Source organism: Scomber japonicus, chromosome 17, assembly GCF_027409825.1.
Source record: "Scomber japonicus isolate fScoJap1 chromosome 17, fScoJap1.pri, whole genome shotgun sequence".
In the NCBI taxonomy this organism is placed as follows: Eukaryota; Metazoa; Chordata; class Actinopteri; order Scombriformes; family Scombridae; genus Scomber; species Scomber japonicus.
The window spans coordinates 18,238,841-18,258,440 of record NC_070594.1 but is presented as its reverse complement, the minus strand read 5'-3'; the positions used below and the strand labels follow the sequence as shown (position 1 = coordinate 18,258,440).

At 40.0% G+C, this 19,600-nt stretch overlaps 1 protein-coding gene across 4 annotated transcripts in view; it reads left to right on the top strand.

Annotated features, from left to right (window-relative positions):
• The window catches only part of stxbp5a (syntaxin binding protein 5a (tomosyn)), a 96,462-nt gene extending 78,921 nt beyond the window's left edge, over nucleotides 1-17,541 (top strand). The window contains exons 13-27 of one of the 4 annotated variants that reach the window (XM_053336795.1): nucleotides 1,470-1,537; nucleotides 2,653-2,693; nucleotides 2,876-3,096; nucleotides 5,115-5,290; nucleotides 5,647-5,772; nucleotides 6,253-6,404; nucleotides 8,030-8,092; nucleotides 10,029-10,082; nucleotides 12,023-12,072; nucleotides 13,319-13,601; nucleotides 13,872-14,241; nucleotides 16,353-16,518; nucleotides 16,637-16,748; nucleotides 16,893-17,113; nucleotides 17,500-17,541. In XM_053336795.1, the coding sequence (XP_053192770.1) occupies nucleotides 1,470-1,537; nucleotides 2,653-2,693; nucleotides 2,876-3,096; nucleotides 5,115-5,290; nucleotides 5,647-5,772; nucleotides 6,253-6,404; nucleotides 8,030-8,092; nucleotides 10,029-10,082; nucleotides 12,023-12,072; nucleotides 13,319-13,601; nucleotides 13,872-14,241; nucleotides 16,353-16,518; nucleotides 16,637-16,748; nucleotides 16,893-17,113; nucleotides 17,500-17,541 (2,145 nt within the window). Of the gene's footprint in view, nucleotides 1-1,469; nucleotides 1,538-2,652; nucleotides 2,694-2,875; nucleotides 3,097-5,114; nucleotides 5,291-5,646; nucleotides 5,773-6,252; nucleotides 6,410-8,014; nucleotides 8,093-10,028; nucleotides 10,083-12,022; nucleotides 12,074-13,318; nucleotides 13,602-13,871; nucleotides 14,242-16,352; nucleotides 16,519-16,636; nucleotides 16,749-16,892; nucleotides 17,114-17,499 lie in introns of all 4 variants that reach the window. The other 3 variants (XM_053336797.1, XM_053336796.1, XM_053336798.1) reach the window with 3 other exon arrangements.
• Nucleotides 17,542-19,600: the final 2,059 nt, after the last annotated feature.

The following is a 19,600-nucleotide window of genomic DNA, read 5'->3' as shown; positions in this document are numbered from 1 at the left end:
AAGTAAAGGGTTTGGAAAACTGGCAACACTTTATTTTACGGCTCAGTAATTTCTGAATGTTTTTGTAATATGTAATATGTCTGGAGAAAGTTTCCTGCAAAGAAATATGCACAGGGCTTAAAGTTCTCAGGCGCTATACCTGATTTCAGCCATAGAGCAGTTTTTAATTTATATTATACTTTATTCAATACATTGTTAACATTTTCTTTTGGACAACTTTTCAGGCTCACAAATATTTTCTTGCTTTAATCCATGTGTTTAATTGTATGCTTACCTGTAGAAAGATTTGACATATAGTCTACTTCAATGGGTGTGTTTTGCACTGACTAAAAGCTCTATATTACAATGACAATGAATAGCGGAAATGAATTCATTGTGTGTACCAGTTGAACATTATCTTCTCATAATTACTAACAAATTACATAGTTTTTGTGGGGAAACATCTTTGGAAATTATTAGTAATCTGTAAAAAAAAACAAAAAAACAACCCAAAAACAACAACCAAAAAAACATAAAGAAATTAACAAATTAAATAAATAAATAAACCTCTCGTTCATGAAATAATTCCTCCGGTAATAGATTAATGATGTATGACAGTATAATAATATCTTGAGGGTGGAATTTTCCATCACGTTCCTCTGGTTAGCGGTGTCATAAAAGAGCTAAATGCCTAAATTAGAAATGTAAATGTTCCACATTAAACTCACCATCATGCCACATGCCTTGAATACCAAGGTCACAGGATAGAGGACACATTAAGACATTACCTCGCATGCCATCACTACAAACTACGTTCAGCGTGGGTTCATTTGTGTCATTGTTACTGCTGTATTTTTTATCAATGTTTCCATGAAACTAAATGGACTATATAATAGTGTCATATTACCTAACAATCCTCTTCTATCTCTATACACCTCCTCTCTCCTATCATTCCCTTCACTTATCTGCGCATCATCTGAGACAGACCCCCCGCTCTTTCAGCCGTTATGTATGCCTGTGTTCTTTTCCCTGTCGCCTTGTTCTAGCTTTCTGTCGTAAATGTCAGCATGTACTGACCCAAACTGGCTGCCTAGCTGCTGCTTTATTTTATTTATTATCCGTTTTTCCTCTTAAGCAAAAGGCCTGGCTGAGCTGCGGGAGGGCATTCTCACATAAAGATCACTATGAGTCATCTCGGTGACCTTTGTATGTGTCAACGTGTTCAAAGCCAAACCCCCTACCAACACACACACACACACAGATGGAGACACACACTCACTGAGGTGCATAATGTATAATTGCAAGACACGCTGAGAGACGTGCATAAAGGATACCTGCATTTTCTCTCATGTATGTGCTCATATATGTGCAGTTTTATCATGTCATTTATTCCTAGAATGTTTCTGCTGACACTCATTGACACAATTTTTCTTCTTCCTGCATTTTCTCTCATCTAATCTAATATAATATATTATCTGTTGTTTATCCAGGAATGGCCTATTAGTGGTGGAAACTGGGGTCAAGGCACACAGAGCTACCCAGAGATCATCATCACTGGGTAAGACAATACTGATCTCATTAGCATTATCATTATTGCCTTGATGCAACTCCATTATTTTCACCTCTGCTGCACTGTCAGGTCACCACAGCAAAGGGGCCTGTTTTAAAATATTCACTGTAGGTCTTTATATATTCCAGTCATGTGCACTTTGCTCCGTTTTGATGTTTATTATCCTGCACTAAGCTGTCAACAAGGGAAGAGGGGGCGTTTTTAACAGAACACACACGCTGAAGAAGTGACATTGAGGTATGGGTTTGGCAGTAGGAAGCTCTCGCTCCTCTCCCTCTCCTCCTCTCTTCCTCTCTTCTCTACCCTTACACGCCATATTCTTATTCTGTCCAGATTTCTCTCTGGCTTTATGAGTGCCTCAGCCTGCAAAATATTCCTCTCCCAAACCACTCAGCTGAATTGGCAACAAAACAATGAGGACTGAGTGAAAATGACAACAGAAATACAGGTTTTTTTCCTGTCAATATCATTTTCTGTGACAACAAATGGAGAAGCTGTCCCCTGCCGATGAGAGCAATCCTGCCATTTACACTGCTTGACCAAAAGTATATAGATGCCCAAACATTAAACCCATGTGTAACTGTTTAATATCTTATTCCATAACTACAGCTGGGCAGCTGTTGGGTGATAAGGCTCAGAGTTGGTGTTCTAACTCATCTCAAAGGTTTTAGATGGGGTTGAAGTCAGGGCTCTGTGTAGACCAGTACTGGAAACAACTCTTGAAACCATCTTTGAGCACACTGAAATGCATTTGATTTGTTTGAAAAGTGTTATATAAATAAAGTTTGATTGATTGTATGGGGGTAATGTCATGTTGAATTGGCAATAAAATGTCCTATAATTGGGATGGTCGTGGTCAAGGGTGTCCACATACAGTACGTTTGACCATATAGTGTACTGACCGGTTCTTACTTGGTTAAATAACCTTAGTACATACTTTATAGGTAATTACATTTTATGGATAATGACAATTAGTTGCATTTTATTAAGAAGAGAGGTGTGAGATGCAAACTCTCATCACTAATTTGTAGGACAACAGAATCTCATAATCTTGCTCTTTTTCCTTTTTCTCCTTTTTTTTTCTTCGTCCCTTGAATTCTCAGGCATGCTGATGGAACTGTGAAGTTCTGGGATGCCTCTGCAAGTGAGTTCACTGGCAGGATATTTTAAGCTTCAGTTAAATTTGATGTCAGAAAGAGAGGATGATCAAAAGAAAATGACACACAACTTATATTCAAAACATGTGTACTGCTGTATTACTGTGTATATATGATACAGTATCTCTGGATTAAAACTGATCCTATTCTCTTTTCTCCTTCTCTTCAGTAACGCTCCAGGTGCTCTACAAGCTCAAAACAGCCAAGGTGTTTGACAGAAACCGGTCCAAGGAGGACAAGGGCAGTATGGAGGTGTCAGATGAAGACCCTTTTGCCATCCAGATTATGGCCTGGTGCCCTGAGAGCAGGATGCTGTGTGTGGCTGGGGTGTCAGCTAATGTTATCATCTACCGCTTCAGCAAGCTGGAAGTAACTACTGAGGTAGTGCAGGTAGGTAATGGTTTATAATCTGTTGTTTTTTTAAATCTATATAGAGAAAACACATCAATTCCCTTTTTTATTGTAACACTCTTGCAACCACACAAGCACGGACACAAATAACGAGCATAATGTTATTCTGCGGCCCTCCATCAAGAATCATTGTGAATTGCCCTCAGGACTCCACTGTTTTAAGATATTGAGACACACACGCACACACACACACACACACGGACACACACACGGACACACACACTCACCAAGATCTGCCTAGTCAAAGGCAGTATGGTTGCCATGCCAACAGACGGTGCAGTGAAGAAGCAAAGCTAGACTGTCGTTATAATCTGCCTTGATGGCAACGTAAGTGCTTATGGGGGTGTGATGTGACTCAGTGGTTAATGACATAAAGAGAAATGCTGTTTAATCTGTGTGTGCATGCTCACAGCTCCTATATTACAAGAGAGAAGGAGCATGTATATAGGCTTAGTTTCTGCTGTTGGATGCCAGAGTGTTGGAGTGCTAAATTGGTACCCAGCAAGATTATTTATTTATAATTTTGGCAACCTTGTTCTCGCCAGGCAATCTTCATTGCTGTGGTGTTGTTGCACTAGACTTTACAGAGATCACTTGTCAATCAAAGTACGTGGGCGCTTCTGTGATTTTGTGTTTTTCCTCACAGGTCTGTTAATCTCTTCCAGTGATTCTAGCTGGTGGTTTTTGATGCTTTATGCAAAAACATAGTTTTCATGAACTGAATATAGGTTGAATCGAGGGCTGCTAACTTAAGGTTATATACATTATCAATTGTCCATCACAGTTTCCTAAAAGGCAAGGTAATGTCCTTAAATGACCTATTTTGTTCATCCAAGAATACTGAATTTACTATCAAAATACTACTAAAATAAGTAGCAAATGCTAACAAATGTGTGGCTGGAACTGTGAATTTCTTTTCTATTGATTGATTTATGGACAATCATATAAAAAATAATACATTTTATTTAAAGAGTGCTTGACAGAGTAGCTACTCAAAGATACTTTACATAAGAATCAGCAGGCTCCCAGAACCTTGCTCAAGAGCACCTTGACAACACTTGTTGCAGAAGATGAATTACAATTACAGCTTAGCTTTTAGAAGATTAGGAGGGTTTTTGTGTGTGTACTGTATGTGTGTGTGTGTGTGTGTGTGTGTGTGTGTGTGGAGAGGGGGGGGGGGGGGGGGGCTGCCAGTGAATTTCGGTCAGCACTGATGCATTTATCAGAGACATTTCAGGCATTTTTTCCCACACTCCAAATGTGTGTGTGACTGGGATGTGGATCAGGACTAGATATGCAGTGGTAGTGAGCTGCACTGTAATTAGGAGAACAGCCTCCCTTTGCGCAAGGTTAAACACCTCTCTGTAACCTTGCAGAAATGAAGGTAGAGGAGGACAGAGACGGGGAGAGTGAGAATCTGAAGATGGGCACTGATCACTCTTCACTCCCACATGTCAGTGGGGCTAATGAGACTGACAGAATGCAAAAGACAGAAAGCTTATGAGCATTGTGTGTGTGTGTGTGTGTGTGTGTATATAGTATGTATATATATATATATATATATATATATATATATGTATGTATATAAAAATGTGTGAATTTAGGTGTGTGTGTGTGTCTGTCTGTTAGTGTGCGCGCATATGTGTGTGTGAAGGCAAAGGTTGCAAGAGAATTAGCCTGAAAGAGAACTCAGAAGGAATGGAACATTTCAGAGTTGGAGGACCTCTTTGACTCTCAGTCTGCTTCACACACACACACACACACACATGCACACACACACACACACACACACACATGCCCATGTCAAACAAATCTCTATCATCAAAGTGACTCTGTGAATGTATGTGGATGTCATTCACGGTCGAATGATTATTCTCATCCTTGGAGGAATTCATGAGGAATTGCTGTTTACAAGAATTTTGTGCCTTTACTTGACTGCTAATATCATTTCTCCTGTGAATGTGTGTGTGTGTGTGTGTGTTTGTTGCCTTATATAGTTACTAGAGGTGCGAATGCAGTATGAGCTGAATGATATAGAGTCTCCAGACGGTGGTGGGGGGGAACAGACATCGGCGCTTCCCACCCCTGGTGCCTCCCCTCAGACGAGTGGCCCACCGTCGCACCCCTCCACCAGCAGCAACAACTCTGACGGAGGCAACATGCCCTGCCTCAAGTATGAAAGACACACACACACACACACACACACACACCCTTACATAAACTCTTATAAGCACCAGAAGCGCTTGCACTCATACCCATACATACTCATATACACGAGAGCCTTGCCTTTTGCCTCAAGCACACTTGCACAGACTTAGTCAGCGCCTGAAGCATTCTCAACCACAGCCTCCCCATCATCCCCGGGCAACCACTTATGCCAGACGCTCAACACACAACTGCTTCAGAACTGCAGCTGCATCACTTGTCATTCTCTTTTTTGCTCTTTCTCTCCCTTTCATTTTTTCCCTCCTTTCTGTATCTCTTGTGGTCTCTGTTCCCCTCCATTCCACTCTGTCTTTTCCTTTCCAGAGTGCGCAGCACACCTCTGAAGCAGTCTCCAGGTTACCAGGTAGATTTGGTGGTCCAATTAGTGTGGGTGAGTGGAGAGCCCCCTCAGCAGATCACAACTCTGGCGCTCAATTCCTCCTACGGCCTGTAAGTATAGACACAGCAACATCTCAGTCAAGACTAAAACCAAATGGAAGTCCTTATTGGGAAGTTTCCAGTGTTAGATTCCCAAAATGTTAAGTATTTTATCTGCATCAAGCATTTTCATCTATTTAGACCATCTTATGAAGACAAAATATGAGCTTAGTGTTTAAAACTGCAACTAAGACAGGCTTACATTCTTGCAGTCCAAGCTGCCAAATGAGAATGTGAGTCCCTTTGGTAATAATTTCCCACAATGACAACCAGGCCTGTCAACATAATTTGTAACTGTGATGAAAATATAGAGATTCCAGCTGTCTTTGTGGTCTGACTACAGCCTTTTTATGCTTCAAAAACAAATCACCTCTCATAACTAATTCTTTTACCCATTTATCCTCTACTCTCTGTCTTTCCATCTGTGTTTCTTGAACTTTTCCTCCCTTCTGCTACTTCCACTTCTTCCTTTACTCTATCACCCCTCCTCAGTGTGGTATTCGGCAACAGTAATGGTCTGGCCGTGGTGGACTATATCCAGAAGACAGTGGTGCTCAACTTGGGGACGGTCGAGCTGTACGGCTCCAATGACCCCTACCAGAGACAGCCCCGCTCACCAAGAAAGACACGACAGCCCTCTGGAGGTAATCACTCACCACAGCTGAATGATCACATATACTGTATATTTGTCCAATTTCAAAACCTAAATGGCTACACACCACATTTTGCTCTGGATGTTGTCAAAGTCTCTGAGATCAGCAAGAGATAACTTAGACCCTGTTAACTCTTCTGTCAGTAAGTTTTCATTCATAAGCAATGTGTCTCAGCATCTGAATAAGAATGATGATCTGTAAATCCTGCTCTTATTTTAAAGGCAAATGAAACATTTTGAGAACTTTGCACAGACAATGAATATCTAATACTGCTTCAACTTTTGTTCTCATATTGTAGGATCAACTTTGATTCTTGTTTCCTGTCAGAGTATAATTTATTACTCTCCTTCACAACCATAGATAGATACTTGACTGAAATACAGTAAGCACATAAAGACATCAAAGACAAACAATCATGTTAAGCTCCAGTGTGAATGAAGCCTAATGTGACACGTGGCAGGTTTAAGGATTGTGGGTACAGTGAAAACAAATTACATCATTTCTTTTATAAAATGACTCAAGGAATGCACTGAGTAGCAACATCTTTGTATTCAGGTATTCATTGTTTATTTTCAGTCAAAGTCTGGGTCAGAAATAAATAACATGCATTGTAGCTAAAATTATGATCCTGACTTAGATGATAAGGCTAATGCAAAACAGAGCACTTTGACAACACAAACACTCACATCTGGCTTTGGTCAACATTCTCTCTTTGTCTCTATGTCCATCCACCTCTCTCTTCCTCTCCTCATTCACACACACACACACACACACACACACACACACACACACACACACACACACACACACACACACACACACACAGCCCATCCCTTTTACACACACTGCAGCAAGCTTCATAGTTACAGTGAAAGATAATTGGACACTTTCAGCATGGACACACTGCCACCCTGTGTTAGATGAAGAAAATGCATCTACATAGATGATGCCGCAGTGACATGGTGACGTACCGCCTGCCCTGTACCCAACCAAAACTTTGATGGATGATTTAGTAAGGAGTGTATGTGTATGCTGAAGGGTTTGTGATACACATGTACACACTCAGACACAGGCAAATGCTCCCATATAGACAAAGCACATGCACATGTAAATACACACAGAGCATCTGGTGTCACTGACTGATAAGCAGTGGGCTGGCACCTGTCAGAGCTTGGCGAGTGTGAGCAGTAATCAGGCGTCCAGCTGTGCTTCTCTGCCAACAGGGACTGCTGTCTGCTTGGCTTTCTGCCTCACAGGACAATGTCACATACACACACATACATGCACACACATGCGGGAAAGGGAGGATTTAGTTTGAAACGGGATAAAGAAATGTTAAAAGCATGACTGAAATACTCAAAGCATGAGTGTAAATGCTTACCTGTCATATGAAGGGAACATCAGGTGTGGAAATCATCCATTTCTTTGTACGGTGTGGTCCAAGCCAGTCTCCCAAAACATGGTGCAATCTTTCAAGGGGCAGTTGAAATCTGATCTTCTGATGTGGCAATGTTTGATAAAAAAAGAAGTAAAGGAAGTGTTACAGCCACACAGAATGAACACCCCACATGTCCTTTTTGACTTACTCTGGTTTTAATGAGCTGACTCTGTTGCAGGTCTGTGCGACATCAATGAGGGCTCAGCAACATCAGAGGACCGCTGCAAGTCTCCTACTTCAGGTAACATGTCCTTCAGTGTCTTATTTTAAGAGAAAAAGGGGATAAATATAAAACAGATTCTTTGTGCTAGCTAAATGTTAAAACCCAAACAGTGAACCAGTCAAAAATATACCTATAACACCATGTATTCAAATGCAAGATGAGCATCGGTAAGGGGAGAGGATTAATGTTTCAAAGCCTCTACTTTTAATGCTGTTTTGTTCAAATTGTTGCTCATCAAACTGGAATTGTACTGAAGGGTTTTTTTATTTTTTATTGAACCATAAAATTTCCTTCTACCTCCATTTTTAGAAATGCACAGTTTGAGTTTAATACTGTTTTTCGAGGATATTTTTCCCCAGATTCCATATATGCATGCATTCTTTTGCCATTTTGGAGAGTTAAATAGACAGGAATACATTTGTTCCAATCTCTTTCAGGATCCAGTAAAACTGGGTTATAGACTTTATCCAATGTCCATGATGCTAATTCAGTGACAGCTAAGAATTATAAATTGAATGAAACTCTGCATTCTGGTAGAGAAACTCATTAATTTAAAAATATTCTGAAAATTAGCTGAAAAGAAAAAGTTTGAAGGGTCGTGGGTGTTTTCACATACACACAAAGAGCTGCATAATAGCATCATCCTGAAAAATATTCTACGGTTAAATGTTATATCACTGGACACAAATTAACTTCTGACTTTGACTTTGAGCAGTGATTTCTTTCAGTGAAACTGTACTGAAGCAGATTCCTTACAATTTATAACATATTAAACTGTTGTCACTTCAGTGAATATGACTAAACACAACATAGGTTGTGCTGTAAGATAAAACCTTTTCTTTTTCATCAGCTGGATGTCACTTACAAATATTAAGCCCATTTGAAGATCACCTCTAGGAAGTGAGTTGTGTGTTACAGCAAAAAGACACTATGTTGCTCCTTTACTTGCCTGCTTCTTAATCTGCATCATTAGTATTTCAGCTGAAGGTGCTCGGAGAGAGAACAGCCCAGATCCATCTCATTAGGGGCAACTTGGCATTAGCACACTGAAAATAAGGAGCTTTTTAAAAAGGTCAGACAGAAAACAAATCTCAAAGTTGGGAGTCCTGTTTCCAGGTATGATGGCTGTGCCAACCCCCATGTCTGCTGCCACCAGACTGTGGCCTGATACATCTGTCTGCCCTGCATTATTCATGGGACAGAGAGAGATAAGCTGCCTCCCTGCAAAAAATACAAAAATATCTGCTGTTAAGTGTTAGTGGAGTCATAGCGTTTTGGGGTTTTTTTCTGATTTTTCTTCTTCTTTTTTAGTAAGCGATAAAATCTACCTAAGAAAAACAATTATAATTTATTTTCCTGGAGTTTAACCTGAAAGAAGTTGCAGCCTGTTGAATTACGATTCCTTTAGTGCCAAGATAGTGTCAGTTGAAGAATGGAATGATTTGATTTGCATGAAAAACATATTTTAATGGTCAGTGAATCCAACATAAGGATATACAATATACAAAGTTAGAGCCTTTCACTTTTTTTTTCCTCTTTTTAAAAACACTTTCAAATCTTGTGACTTTTTGGTGTTTTTAGTTTCTTTCTGTTGTCCATATACTGTGAACAATAAATGTTGCTTATTAGCATATGATTTTAAACTCAAATATAATAACAATTAAGATGTCATATAGACTCTTCAGAGCCTCGACCAGACTTACTGCGCTCAGCTAGTTCTTTGTATTATAAAAAGCAGTCAGTTATAATATTTTCTCAATGTAAAAACACAACGGCAAATTCTTTTCAGGATGAAGGTTTTTACTTTAAAAAACGGGTACTAAAAAAACTAGTATCCTTTGCTGCTTAAGACCAAAAAAGGTGAACAGTGATAGCTTGTATATAGCAACAAGCCAAAGGGTGTCTCTAACTTTACATTTACTGTACTTTACTTTCCCCTTTACACCCCCAAAAGTGTTGATGTCAAACAGCAATCTACAGCAATTCTACAATGGCGGTGGTAGAGGAGGTAAGACTGGCCAAAGATCTTCATAAGAGCGTCTTTAGGCAGGACAAACGTGGTCCAGATTTGTCCCCCCTTGTCTCTGTCCTCAGTGTCTTAGTCACCATAGTGGGAGGAAATACTCTGATAAATTAAATTCACTGGGTTAGCTTCTGTTCCACTATCTTTTGGTTCTCACTGTATATAAATATTAACAACTGTGGTTTTTGTGTGGTTGAAATGTCAAAGTGCTCCTGTCTTACCTCTGTACTCAAATATTGAGTGCATTAATTGGACAGAAAACTGCATTGAGAACTAGAAGCTCATGGAGCAGAGGCTAACATGGAAATTGGGTGGGACTGCGACTGTTTTTGATACACCTCAGTTGCCTTAGACTCACATTGCATGCTACATGTATGTAGCACGAGTGTCAAACTGTACATGTGCCTGCGTGTGGTATCTGTCCCGGCCTCCTCTACACTGACATGATTGGCGTTCTTTGTCCATAGTACAGTATGATGACATCACAGAAACAAGAGCAATTCATCTGTTCAGCTGTGTTTTTGTGTACCTCAGTGTGTGTTGATTAAACAGATCATTTCTTATCCACTACTTAAGTATATTTAAACTAACTGACCAGTTAAAAGTGAAGCTTTTTGTGTCTGTCTAAATAAGGGAATCTGGAGCTCATCCTTTTTCAGATTCAAGTGAATGAGCCCAGTAGCTATCTAAAATAAGTGCTACATCACAGACTGGAGTTTGGACCTTGCCTAGACCTGCCACTATTCCAACCAGTGTTGTGGATTCTTCGCTTACCAAAGCGTGACCTCGTTCGAGTCTTTTAAATCTGAAACTTCTCAAGGCTTTCTGTTCAAAATATTTTAAGCTTTAGAATGTAGCTACAGGATTAAAAGTCTGTCTTAAAAGCCCTTAACATCCTTGGTATAAACACCAATCATTTCCTGTGTCTAATTTGAACATGTGTGGCCATGCAGAGTCTTTAGATTCCAAGGTAAATAGAAGATAACATTAAAAACCATCAGTTCGTAGGAAAAAGACCTCATTTTGAGATATCTGGCCTTTGCTTTATATTTCTGATAAGTTCCTTTACTTGTAAAGATGAGTTTGATCAGTTTTGCAAGTCCAATGTAAGAAAACCTGCTACTTTGGTTATAAATGTATTACTTCATAACCATTGTGCATATTACATTTCAGTTCACACATGACAAGGGTCCCACTAACATACTTTGTTCTATATATTTCTCCTACAGGCAGAGAAATAATATTTAAAAACCTTACCAGTTTTCCAGTTTTCTTTTATATTGACAATTTCAGTCTTTTAGAAGATGGAATTATTGGTTAACCTGATCTAAAGAAGTGGGATCAGGTGATCATATAGTAGTGGGAGTTATTTGCATAGTGTATTTTGTACTTGTTGATACAGTTTGGGGTAAGTAATACAGTTACAGTATGAATGAAAAAAATAACCAAAGTTGGCCTGCTGTAGCCTCCAAAAACTAACAGTACCCTTTGACTTGTTTTTCCACTATCTTCTTCCATCTCCTGTTCAGTATTTTCTGTTTCCTGTTACTTCCTTGTTTTTGGTGCATGCTCCTGTGGCATGAGGGTCCTGAATGGCTGTGCCGTATTGATGCGTCTCACCAGTCCTCTCTTATAGGGCATTGTGCAACAGAGGTCACCTCGTTTGTTTTGTCTGTCACACAGCATGCCTCTGATACACAGGGTTGTCTTTGAGTTCTCACGCAGTGTCCTCTCCTGTGTGAAGCATTGTGGCTCTCAATGTCAGTGAAACAATCTGCAGGCACTTGTTCAACAGCCTTTTGTTGTTTTTTGTGTATTTTAGCTTTGTGCACAGTCCTATCCCAATGCTAGTTATCTAGCTTTGCATGGCATCGTGTGTTAGCTTAGACTTGTGTTTGTAAAGAGGGATGTTCTCTTTTTTCCAGCAAAGATGTCACGGAAATTAAGCTTGCCTACTGAGCTAAAGCCAGACTTGGGTAAGCCTTGACTTCGTGTCTCCAAACAATTTGTATGAAATGCAGCATATTTTTCTCACTCCGACTGGACTCCACCACATTCCATTAGTCCAGCTTTTTCTGGTTGTTAGCCTCAAAATTGGCAAGCTGTGCAGATGTTCTCCTAAGTTTGCATGAGACCAAAGTAGCACTGATCTAATCCAAATTGAAATTCGTTGAACTGAATAAATTTTTTGAATTAAATTGAGTGTGAAATGTTCTTCAGTGTGCTGACTCCCACTTTTTGACCTTGGTGGGGGTTTTACTAGAGGTCAGTGGTGCTAAACTAATCTATGCACACTCCATTTCACTGTAAAGCTTTCTGTAACTTTCGCAACTTTCTCTTCTCTCTTCTGTGTTTTTTGTTTCTTTTGTTTCTCTGTCTGATTGGGTCCTTTCAAATTTAATTAAACAGGTATATCATAAAGAAAGGAACATTACCTTTTCCAGGGTTGTACACCAGTTTTTCCTAAGATCCTAAAGTACCAGGATGGAAGTTTTTTTTGTTGTTGTTGTTGTTTGTTTTGTTTTTTTAAGGGTCAAATTACAGTGTGCAAAGTGCCAAAGATATTTAACTGTGTGCTTTTTTATTTGTTCGAGTGTTAGACTGTATATGTGTAATCTATATGTCTGATAGACACTTTTTCATGCATATTTCATAAAAAAACTGATTGGGGATGAAACATTTTCAAAATGTTGACCAGTCTGTGTCAATATGCAAATATTTGTATTGTTTTTATTTGTCTGTATTGTTCAACACATGAAAGCTGTAATGCTGTAGAGTTACAGCCAAATACATCTCAGGTGATGCTGCTCTATTTACCTCATTTACTTAATGTTAGGATATAAAGTATGGAACCCAATACTCTTGGTTTTCTTTCCCAGTCTCCCATCTATGCAGAATATACTGTATATACCTTACAGCGATCAGTCATAAACAAATACTGATTCACAGCCGGGACCATTAAGCTCACTCAGGGTTTCAGATGATAAATACAGGTACATTAAAACGTAACTCTTCTGTTTGATTGCTTCGGATGTCTTCAGTGTGCTGTAAACTTTTAACCAGGATACCATTTAACACCCAAATGTTTCATTTGTATTATTCAAAACTGCGTCTTTTACTTTAACATTTTATTTTCAATGTACAGTACAATGTCCATATCTGTATTGTCTGTCTTGTGTCGTTAGTGCAGGTACTTTACCTCTCTCTGTTTTCTCCTTACTGTCCTCCTGTCTGTATGCCCGCCACGGGGTGCCAACCCATTAGACCACCGGGACAATTCTTTCAGTCGCTCGCGCTCCTCCAGTGTCACCAGCATTGACAAGGAAGCTAAAGAAGCCATCACTTCCTTCCACTTCAGTGAGACCTTCGCCCGGAAGGGGGACAGCACTTTGACACCCTGCCTGTATGTGGGCACCTCCTTGGGCACCGTGCTCACTCTGGCTATCACATTACCACCTGCTGGTGAACAACGGCAGCTTCAGCCAGTTATCATTTCTCCTACAGGTGGGTGATGGGATCTCAGAAGGGAGGGAGTGATTGAATATAGAGAAAATGTTGCGATCTAGATGAAGACTGGATAGACAAATGATATTATGTGCAAACTGTAATTTTTAGTAAATTGTATTGGGCACAGACAATGTCCATAATGTTATCTGTATAAAATCAGATGTACAAGGTATAACAACATCAGAACAACAAAGCAGCAACAACATGGATGATGATAAATTCATTGAGTTTAATTTCAGTAACAACCCTTTTCCTCCCTTTCCTCAGGCATGTTGGTACGCCTGAAAGGCAGCCACCTGCAGATGGCTTTCTTGGACTCCACAGGTTCCCTGGTGCCCCCTGCGTTTGAACCTTGGTATGAACCCAATGTTACAGCAGATGGTGAAGAAAGAGAGAAGGTCCGCAAACGCCGGCCCGTCTCAGTTTCCCCTTCAACCTCCCAGGACCTCAATGAGAACCAGTATGCCGTGGTGTGTTCAGAAAAACAGGCCAAAGTCATTTCCCTGCCCTCCCAGACCTGCATCTATAAACATAGTATCACAGAGACTTCCTTCATCCTGCGGGCAGATGTGGTGCAGATGAGCCAAGGCGTGAGCCTGGCGTGCTTCTGTGCTAATGGCCACATCATGACCCTCAGGTGAGAAACATGTCAGTCTGCCTCAGTCAGAAATAGTGGGTTATTAATAAAACCAATCAATCAAAGTCGGTTTGAATAAATCATGATCCTATCATTAGGTCTCAGTCATCCGCCTTCTGTAGGGCTAGGTATGTTTTTTGTGCCCACAGAGAAAAGGCTTCACACTTGAAAGATCACTTGCTAATATTGCTCAGCATTGCCATGATACTACTTCTAAAATCCTCTAAGTATGAAACACAGTAAAAATGTTGTAAAAGTGATGCAGCATACAGTAGATCAATTCTGACACTTAGAAGAGTAGAACACAGACATCTTCCTGTTTAGTCAGGTCAAGCACAAGGATTGAGATTGAAGTTCGGTATGTAGCCATATTTTGGAAAAGAAAATATAGGTTTGGAACATTCTGTGCACACACTTTTTTTATGATTAAAAAAATGTTTCAGTTTTGGACTTCACTGTAACCAATGTGAATCCAAGCTGACCACGGCCTTCATTCCAAGTGATGGTTATATTCAAATATCAAGCAAATCAGTCAAAAACACATAAAAGCAACATTAATAAGTCCAGTTTAGGAACAGTATTTAAATAGCTCCCAATTATGAGACATGTTAACATCTAAAAGGTCATAAAGCTCTTATATTTAAAGTGTTAGTGTGTGGGACAATCTGATTACCTCATTAAACCCCATTGAGGAGTTTGAAAGGTACAAGGCTGGAGGCTAGAATGAAGCTTGCTGTGGCCTGCCCGGTTTTGAATACTAAGGACCTGTATATGCAGCCTTTATTGATCATGCAGACTGTGTTGTATCCTGCACTATTTGAGCTTCATTGTCCCTTGTGTATTGTATTAAGTATTTCTTTCATGGTACCTGGTCCAGTCCAAAGATATTGGTGCTGATCTGAATAATCTTTTGGAGGGAGATTGTGCAAATATGGCTCATTGTTCCAAAACCAAGCTGTCATGTTGATGTGAGGATGAATTCAATGCAGCACCTATAAAAACTTGCAGAACTGATTTGATAAGCATGGATCTTGCAGGAAATATAGGCACTGTTGACATTTTGCAAAGATGACATCACTGATGTGTTTAAAAGAGAGTTTATGATCGATGATGGTGCCCAGGTACCTATAGCCTCCCTCTCAGTTTTATTCAATTAATAGTGCCCTATATCCTACAAGCGTAAAACAACCAAGGTTTGTTGAAGTCCCAGTTTAGTTTATCACGGCAACAGATTAAACTTCTGAATGGCAGAAATAATTGCTTTCACCACAGAGGCAGACAGGGTTATCATATTATCTCCTCAATTAAACTTCCCTTTTCGCTCATGTTGCTATTCAAAGTCAGATACAAAGTTTTGTTCTCATAGACACCAGCGACAAACACACCTACACACATCCTCAGACCTTGACATTGACTATCATCCTTTAACAGAAACCTAAACCCTCAACATTGCATCACTACTCCCTAGTCTAGCTTAAATCAGTTACAGAAAGGTCCTACATTTAACCTTACAATTTCAAGCAACGTTGCAAGGTTTGAAACAATCCACTCATGCAGACACACACAGGGTAAGGATGGGTGTCTCAGTCTGCCACTCATCCTCATTAATCTTCACTTCCCTAGAGGAGAGAGACAAAGACAGAACAGCCTTCCATATGGGTGTCTGACAGAGCAAAGATACCCAGCTGTCTCCCTGTGTGTGTGTGTGTGTGTCTGTGTGTGTGTGTGTGTGTGTGTGTGTCTGTTTGCTGTCTGTCATAGGCTACTTTTGGGGACAAATTTCAGACATAGGACCAGTTAATTGGGAACGACTTGTCCAATTGGGGATAAAAGCAATGTCTAAAGTTGGGAAAAAGATTATTTCTGGCCAGTTAAGATTACGGTTAGGGGTTAGGGTTAAGGTAAGGGTTAGGGTTAAGCAATTAGTAGTTATGGTTAGGATGAGGGTGTGTCTCCAGGAAATTAATTTAAATGTCCCCAAAAAATGACCATGGTCGTGTGTGTGTGTGTGTGTGTGTGTGTGTGTGTGTGTGCAGGAGCATTTATTTGCAGTCTTGCAGTTTTGATTAGATTCCAAATAACTGTAATTTATTTCTGTGTCCCCTGTCTAGTTTGCCAGGACTGAGACCGCTCATGGATGTAAACTACCTGCCTTTGACAGACATGCGGATAGCAAGGACGTTCTGCTTCACCAACTTGGGTCAGGCCATGTATCTCTGCTCCCCCACTGAGATCCAGAGGATCACTTACAGTCAGGACACCTGTGAGAACCTGCAGGTCAGATGACACTTGACACTTGTTGGATCGAAACACTGTCTATTTGAATAAAAATTATGCCTGTTGTTTACTAAGAAATTTGTATCTAAAGGTATATATATTTCTGATAATGTTTCAGGAGATGCTGGGTGAATTATTTACACCAGTGGAGACACCGGAGGCACCCAACAGAGGGTTCTTCAAGGGTCTCTTTGGGGGAGGAGCACAGTCACTGGATAGAGAGGAGCTATGTAAGTCAAAACCACACAAGATGAGAGTCTTTGTTTACACAGACGCTCAAACTCAGATATTCAGTCACTGTGGTTTAGTCCAGTGTTATTCCAAACTCAAATTCACTGTCTAATCTGTTTTTCTTTCCTTTCATCCATAATCAGTTGGAGAGGTAGCAGCTGGAAAGGCATCCCGAAGCCTGGCCCAGCACATCCCAGGCCCGGGTGGCATTGAGGGTATGAAGGGGGCAGCCTCTGGTGTGGTGGGAGATCTGGCACGCGCCCGGATAGCACTTGATGAAAGAGGCCAGAAACTGGGTGAGCTGGATGAGAGGACAGCTGCGATGATGGCCAGCGCAGATTCCTTTTCCAAACACGCCCATGAGGTAACAGAAACTATAATTGTTCAGTGCAGTGGAATTCTTTATGTGATGAGTGTCTCCCTAAAGTTAACCACTAGAGGGCGGTATGTGCTTGTTGAAAGTTAAGTGTACTGTTAATAAGGAAGGTTATGTCATAGAGAAAATGTCACATTATAGAACTTAATACAGAAATGGAAATATATCCAAAACATATGGGTTCCAGTATTTCCTACAGTTCTTGTATTTTTACTGAACAGATGAAGTGAAAGTACTAATCCCATGATTTTTTGATGTATTAAATAAAACATTGTCAACTTTGATATTTTACAGTTAGGAGAATTGTGCAACTCACTAATTAGCAAACTATACCATATTTTTAACCATTAGATAAATATTTTCTCTGTTTCCAGATGATGCTGAAGTGCAAAGACAAAAAATGGTACCAGTTCTGATCAGTGATGGGGGAGGAGCGGAGCTCCATGGACACGACTGTCACCTTCCATTAGCTCATTTGGACTCACAGTGACCCCCCAACCCATCTGTCTGTCCATTCATCCGTCCCTCCAAGCCTTCTTGACTGAGACACTTGGGATTTTCTTCCCTAGCACAATGTTGAATACTGTTCTTACCTCAGTCTTAAGGTGGAACTGAGGGGTAGACAGGGGAGAAGGACAACCTCACAGGGAGCAAATAAATGGTGTCTTTTTTTATGTTCTCGTCTCTTTGTTTATCTCTGTTCAGCCTCTCCTCTGAGGTAGTCAATTGGCCCACGCATCTGGAATTTCTTCATTCTCATTTGCCAAAACGTCCTTGACTTGTTGTCTTCGCTCCAAACCCTTTGGGGCTGATGTTCAAACTGATGAACACAACTGAAAAAAGACAAATAACTTATGAAGAAACAAAGACTACAAAAAATTCTTGAAATGTAAAAAGAAGGAAAAAGAATCTAAATACATCATTATACAATATATACATAAATCTAATAAATGTGCAACGCTGTATCCACTTCTGAGTGACAAGTACAAAAAGAAAGGGATAACTCAACAAGGAGACAAGAGGAGTTGGAGGCTGAAGGAGGCAGCATCGGAGAACCACAGGAAATGCTGCGACAGTGATGCCTCCTCTATGCAGAGAGTCACAGGGATAAAAGCAACTTCTTCTGATGTACACTGGATATTTTGTCATCTCGCTCAACCTCTAGACTCTCCTCTGTATCTTACAGACTTTCATATCGTTACCAACAGTGTGTGTGTGTATGCGTGTGTGTGTGTGTGTGTTAATTTCTATTTTCTTGCCATTCCTCTATTTGTTAACTGTTTAGTTATTTGCTCCGTCTGTATTATTGGAAAATCTCTTATTTTTCTATTGTTGTGAAAGTGGAGATGATATTTGGTTTGTTGAAAAAAAAATGTTTTGTGGCTTTTGTCTAACAACTTAAATTAATTTCTCCTTATGAAAAGGGCTGGAATCTAAAAGGAGGGCAAGGATATAAAAGGCATATATCATTTAGTAGTAGTCACTGACAATGGCAACATTAGATTTCTTGATTTTGAAATTGCAAAGCAAGCACATATGAACCACACATATTATTGACTATTATTGATCTGATGTGATGTTAACTGCCTCCCTCACCCCCGGGTGCCAGAAGGTTCCAAAGTTTGGCTCAGCCTCTGTTTGACTGTACAAATGCTGGAGTGCACATTGTTATGGAGATTACATACACATGAGTAGAAACCCTATTTATGTGTATTCATATATGCAGGATAATATAAACATGGATGCGAAAATCCTTTAAAGGCATACATTCAGAAACATTCTTCTTGCTGACAGTTGCCTGTATGAGAAAGTTGTCTGTGTGACTTCTTTGTTAATATTTATTTATTGAGGTGCAAGAGACAGTTGTGTTTGGTGTCAGAAACTTCATCTTTATGATCTTGTTTCTATCTCCATATTTGCAGTTAAGCTCAAATGTGGTATATCTCTCTGTCTATCAGGCTTTTAACCTTTATTTGTATATAAGTAAATAGTTTGACAATCTTAAGACCAACTGGAAAGTAAACGTTGAGGTTGCTCGAGCAACATAAGAGGAGAGAGGCCATATTTTTTCTGACGCCAAAGAGTTGCTTTAGCTTTTCCATTGCATTAACACCTGGCTCATTACTCCATGAGTCTCAATACCAGACAGTATAATGTGCGTCACGAGGCATGGCTTCACCCGTGGAGCGCAGACCCACTTCTTTGGATGCTTGGGTCCATCTGGTCGGCAAGGTTTCATTTAGAAATATTTGCATCTTCATCACCTATCAGGGTTCAGGAAATAGAGCAAGTTGGAATGGATCTCAGCCATTTATATTACTATTGTATCACAATATCTCATAAAATGTAACATTTGGACTAATGTTTAGTGTTTAAAGTGGCCTAAATGTTGGTTGATAAGGCTGTTTCCTCAAAACAATTCTACCACAGCTCAGACACAACATGATTTATGGTATTCATCTTTGCGTGTGTGTG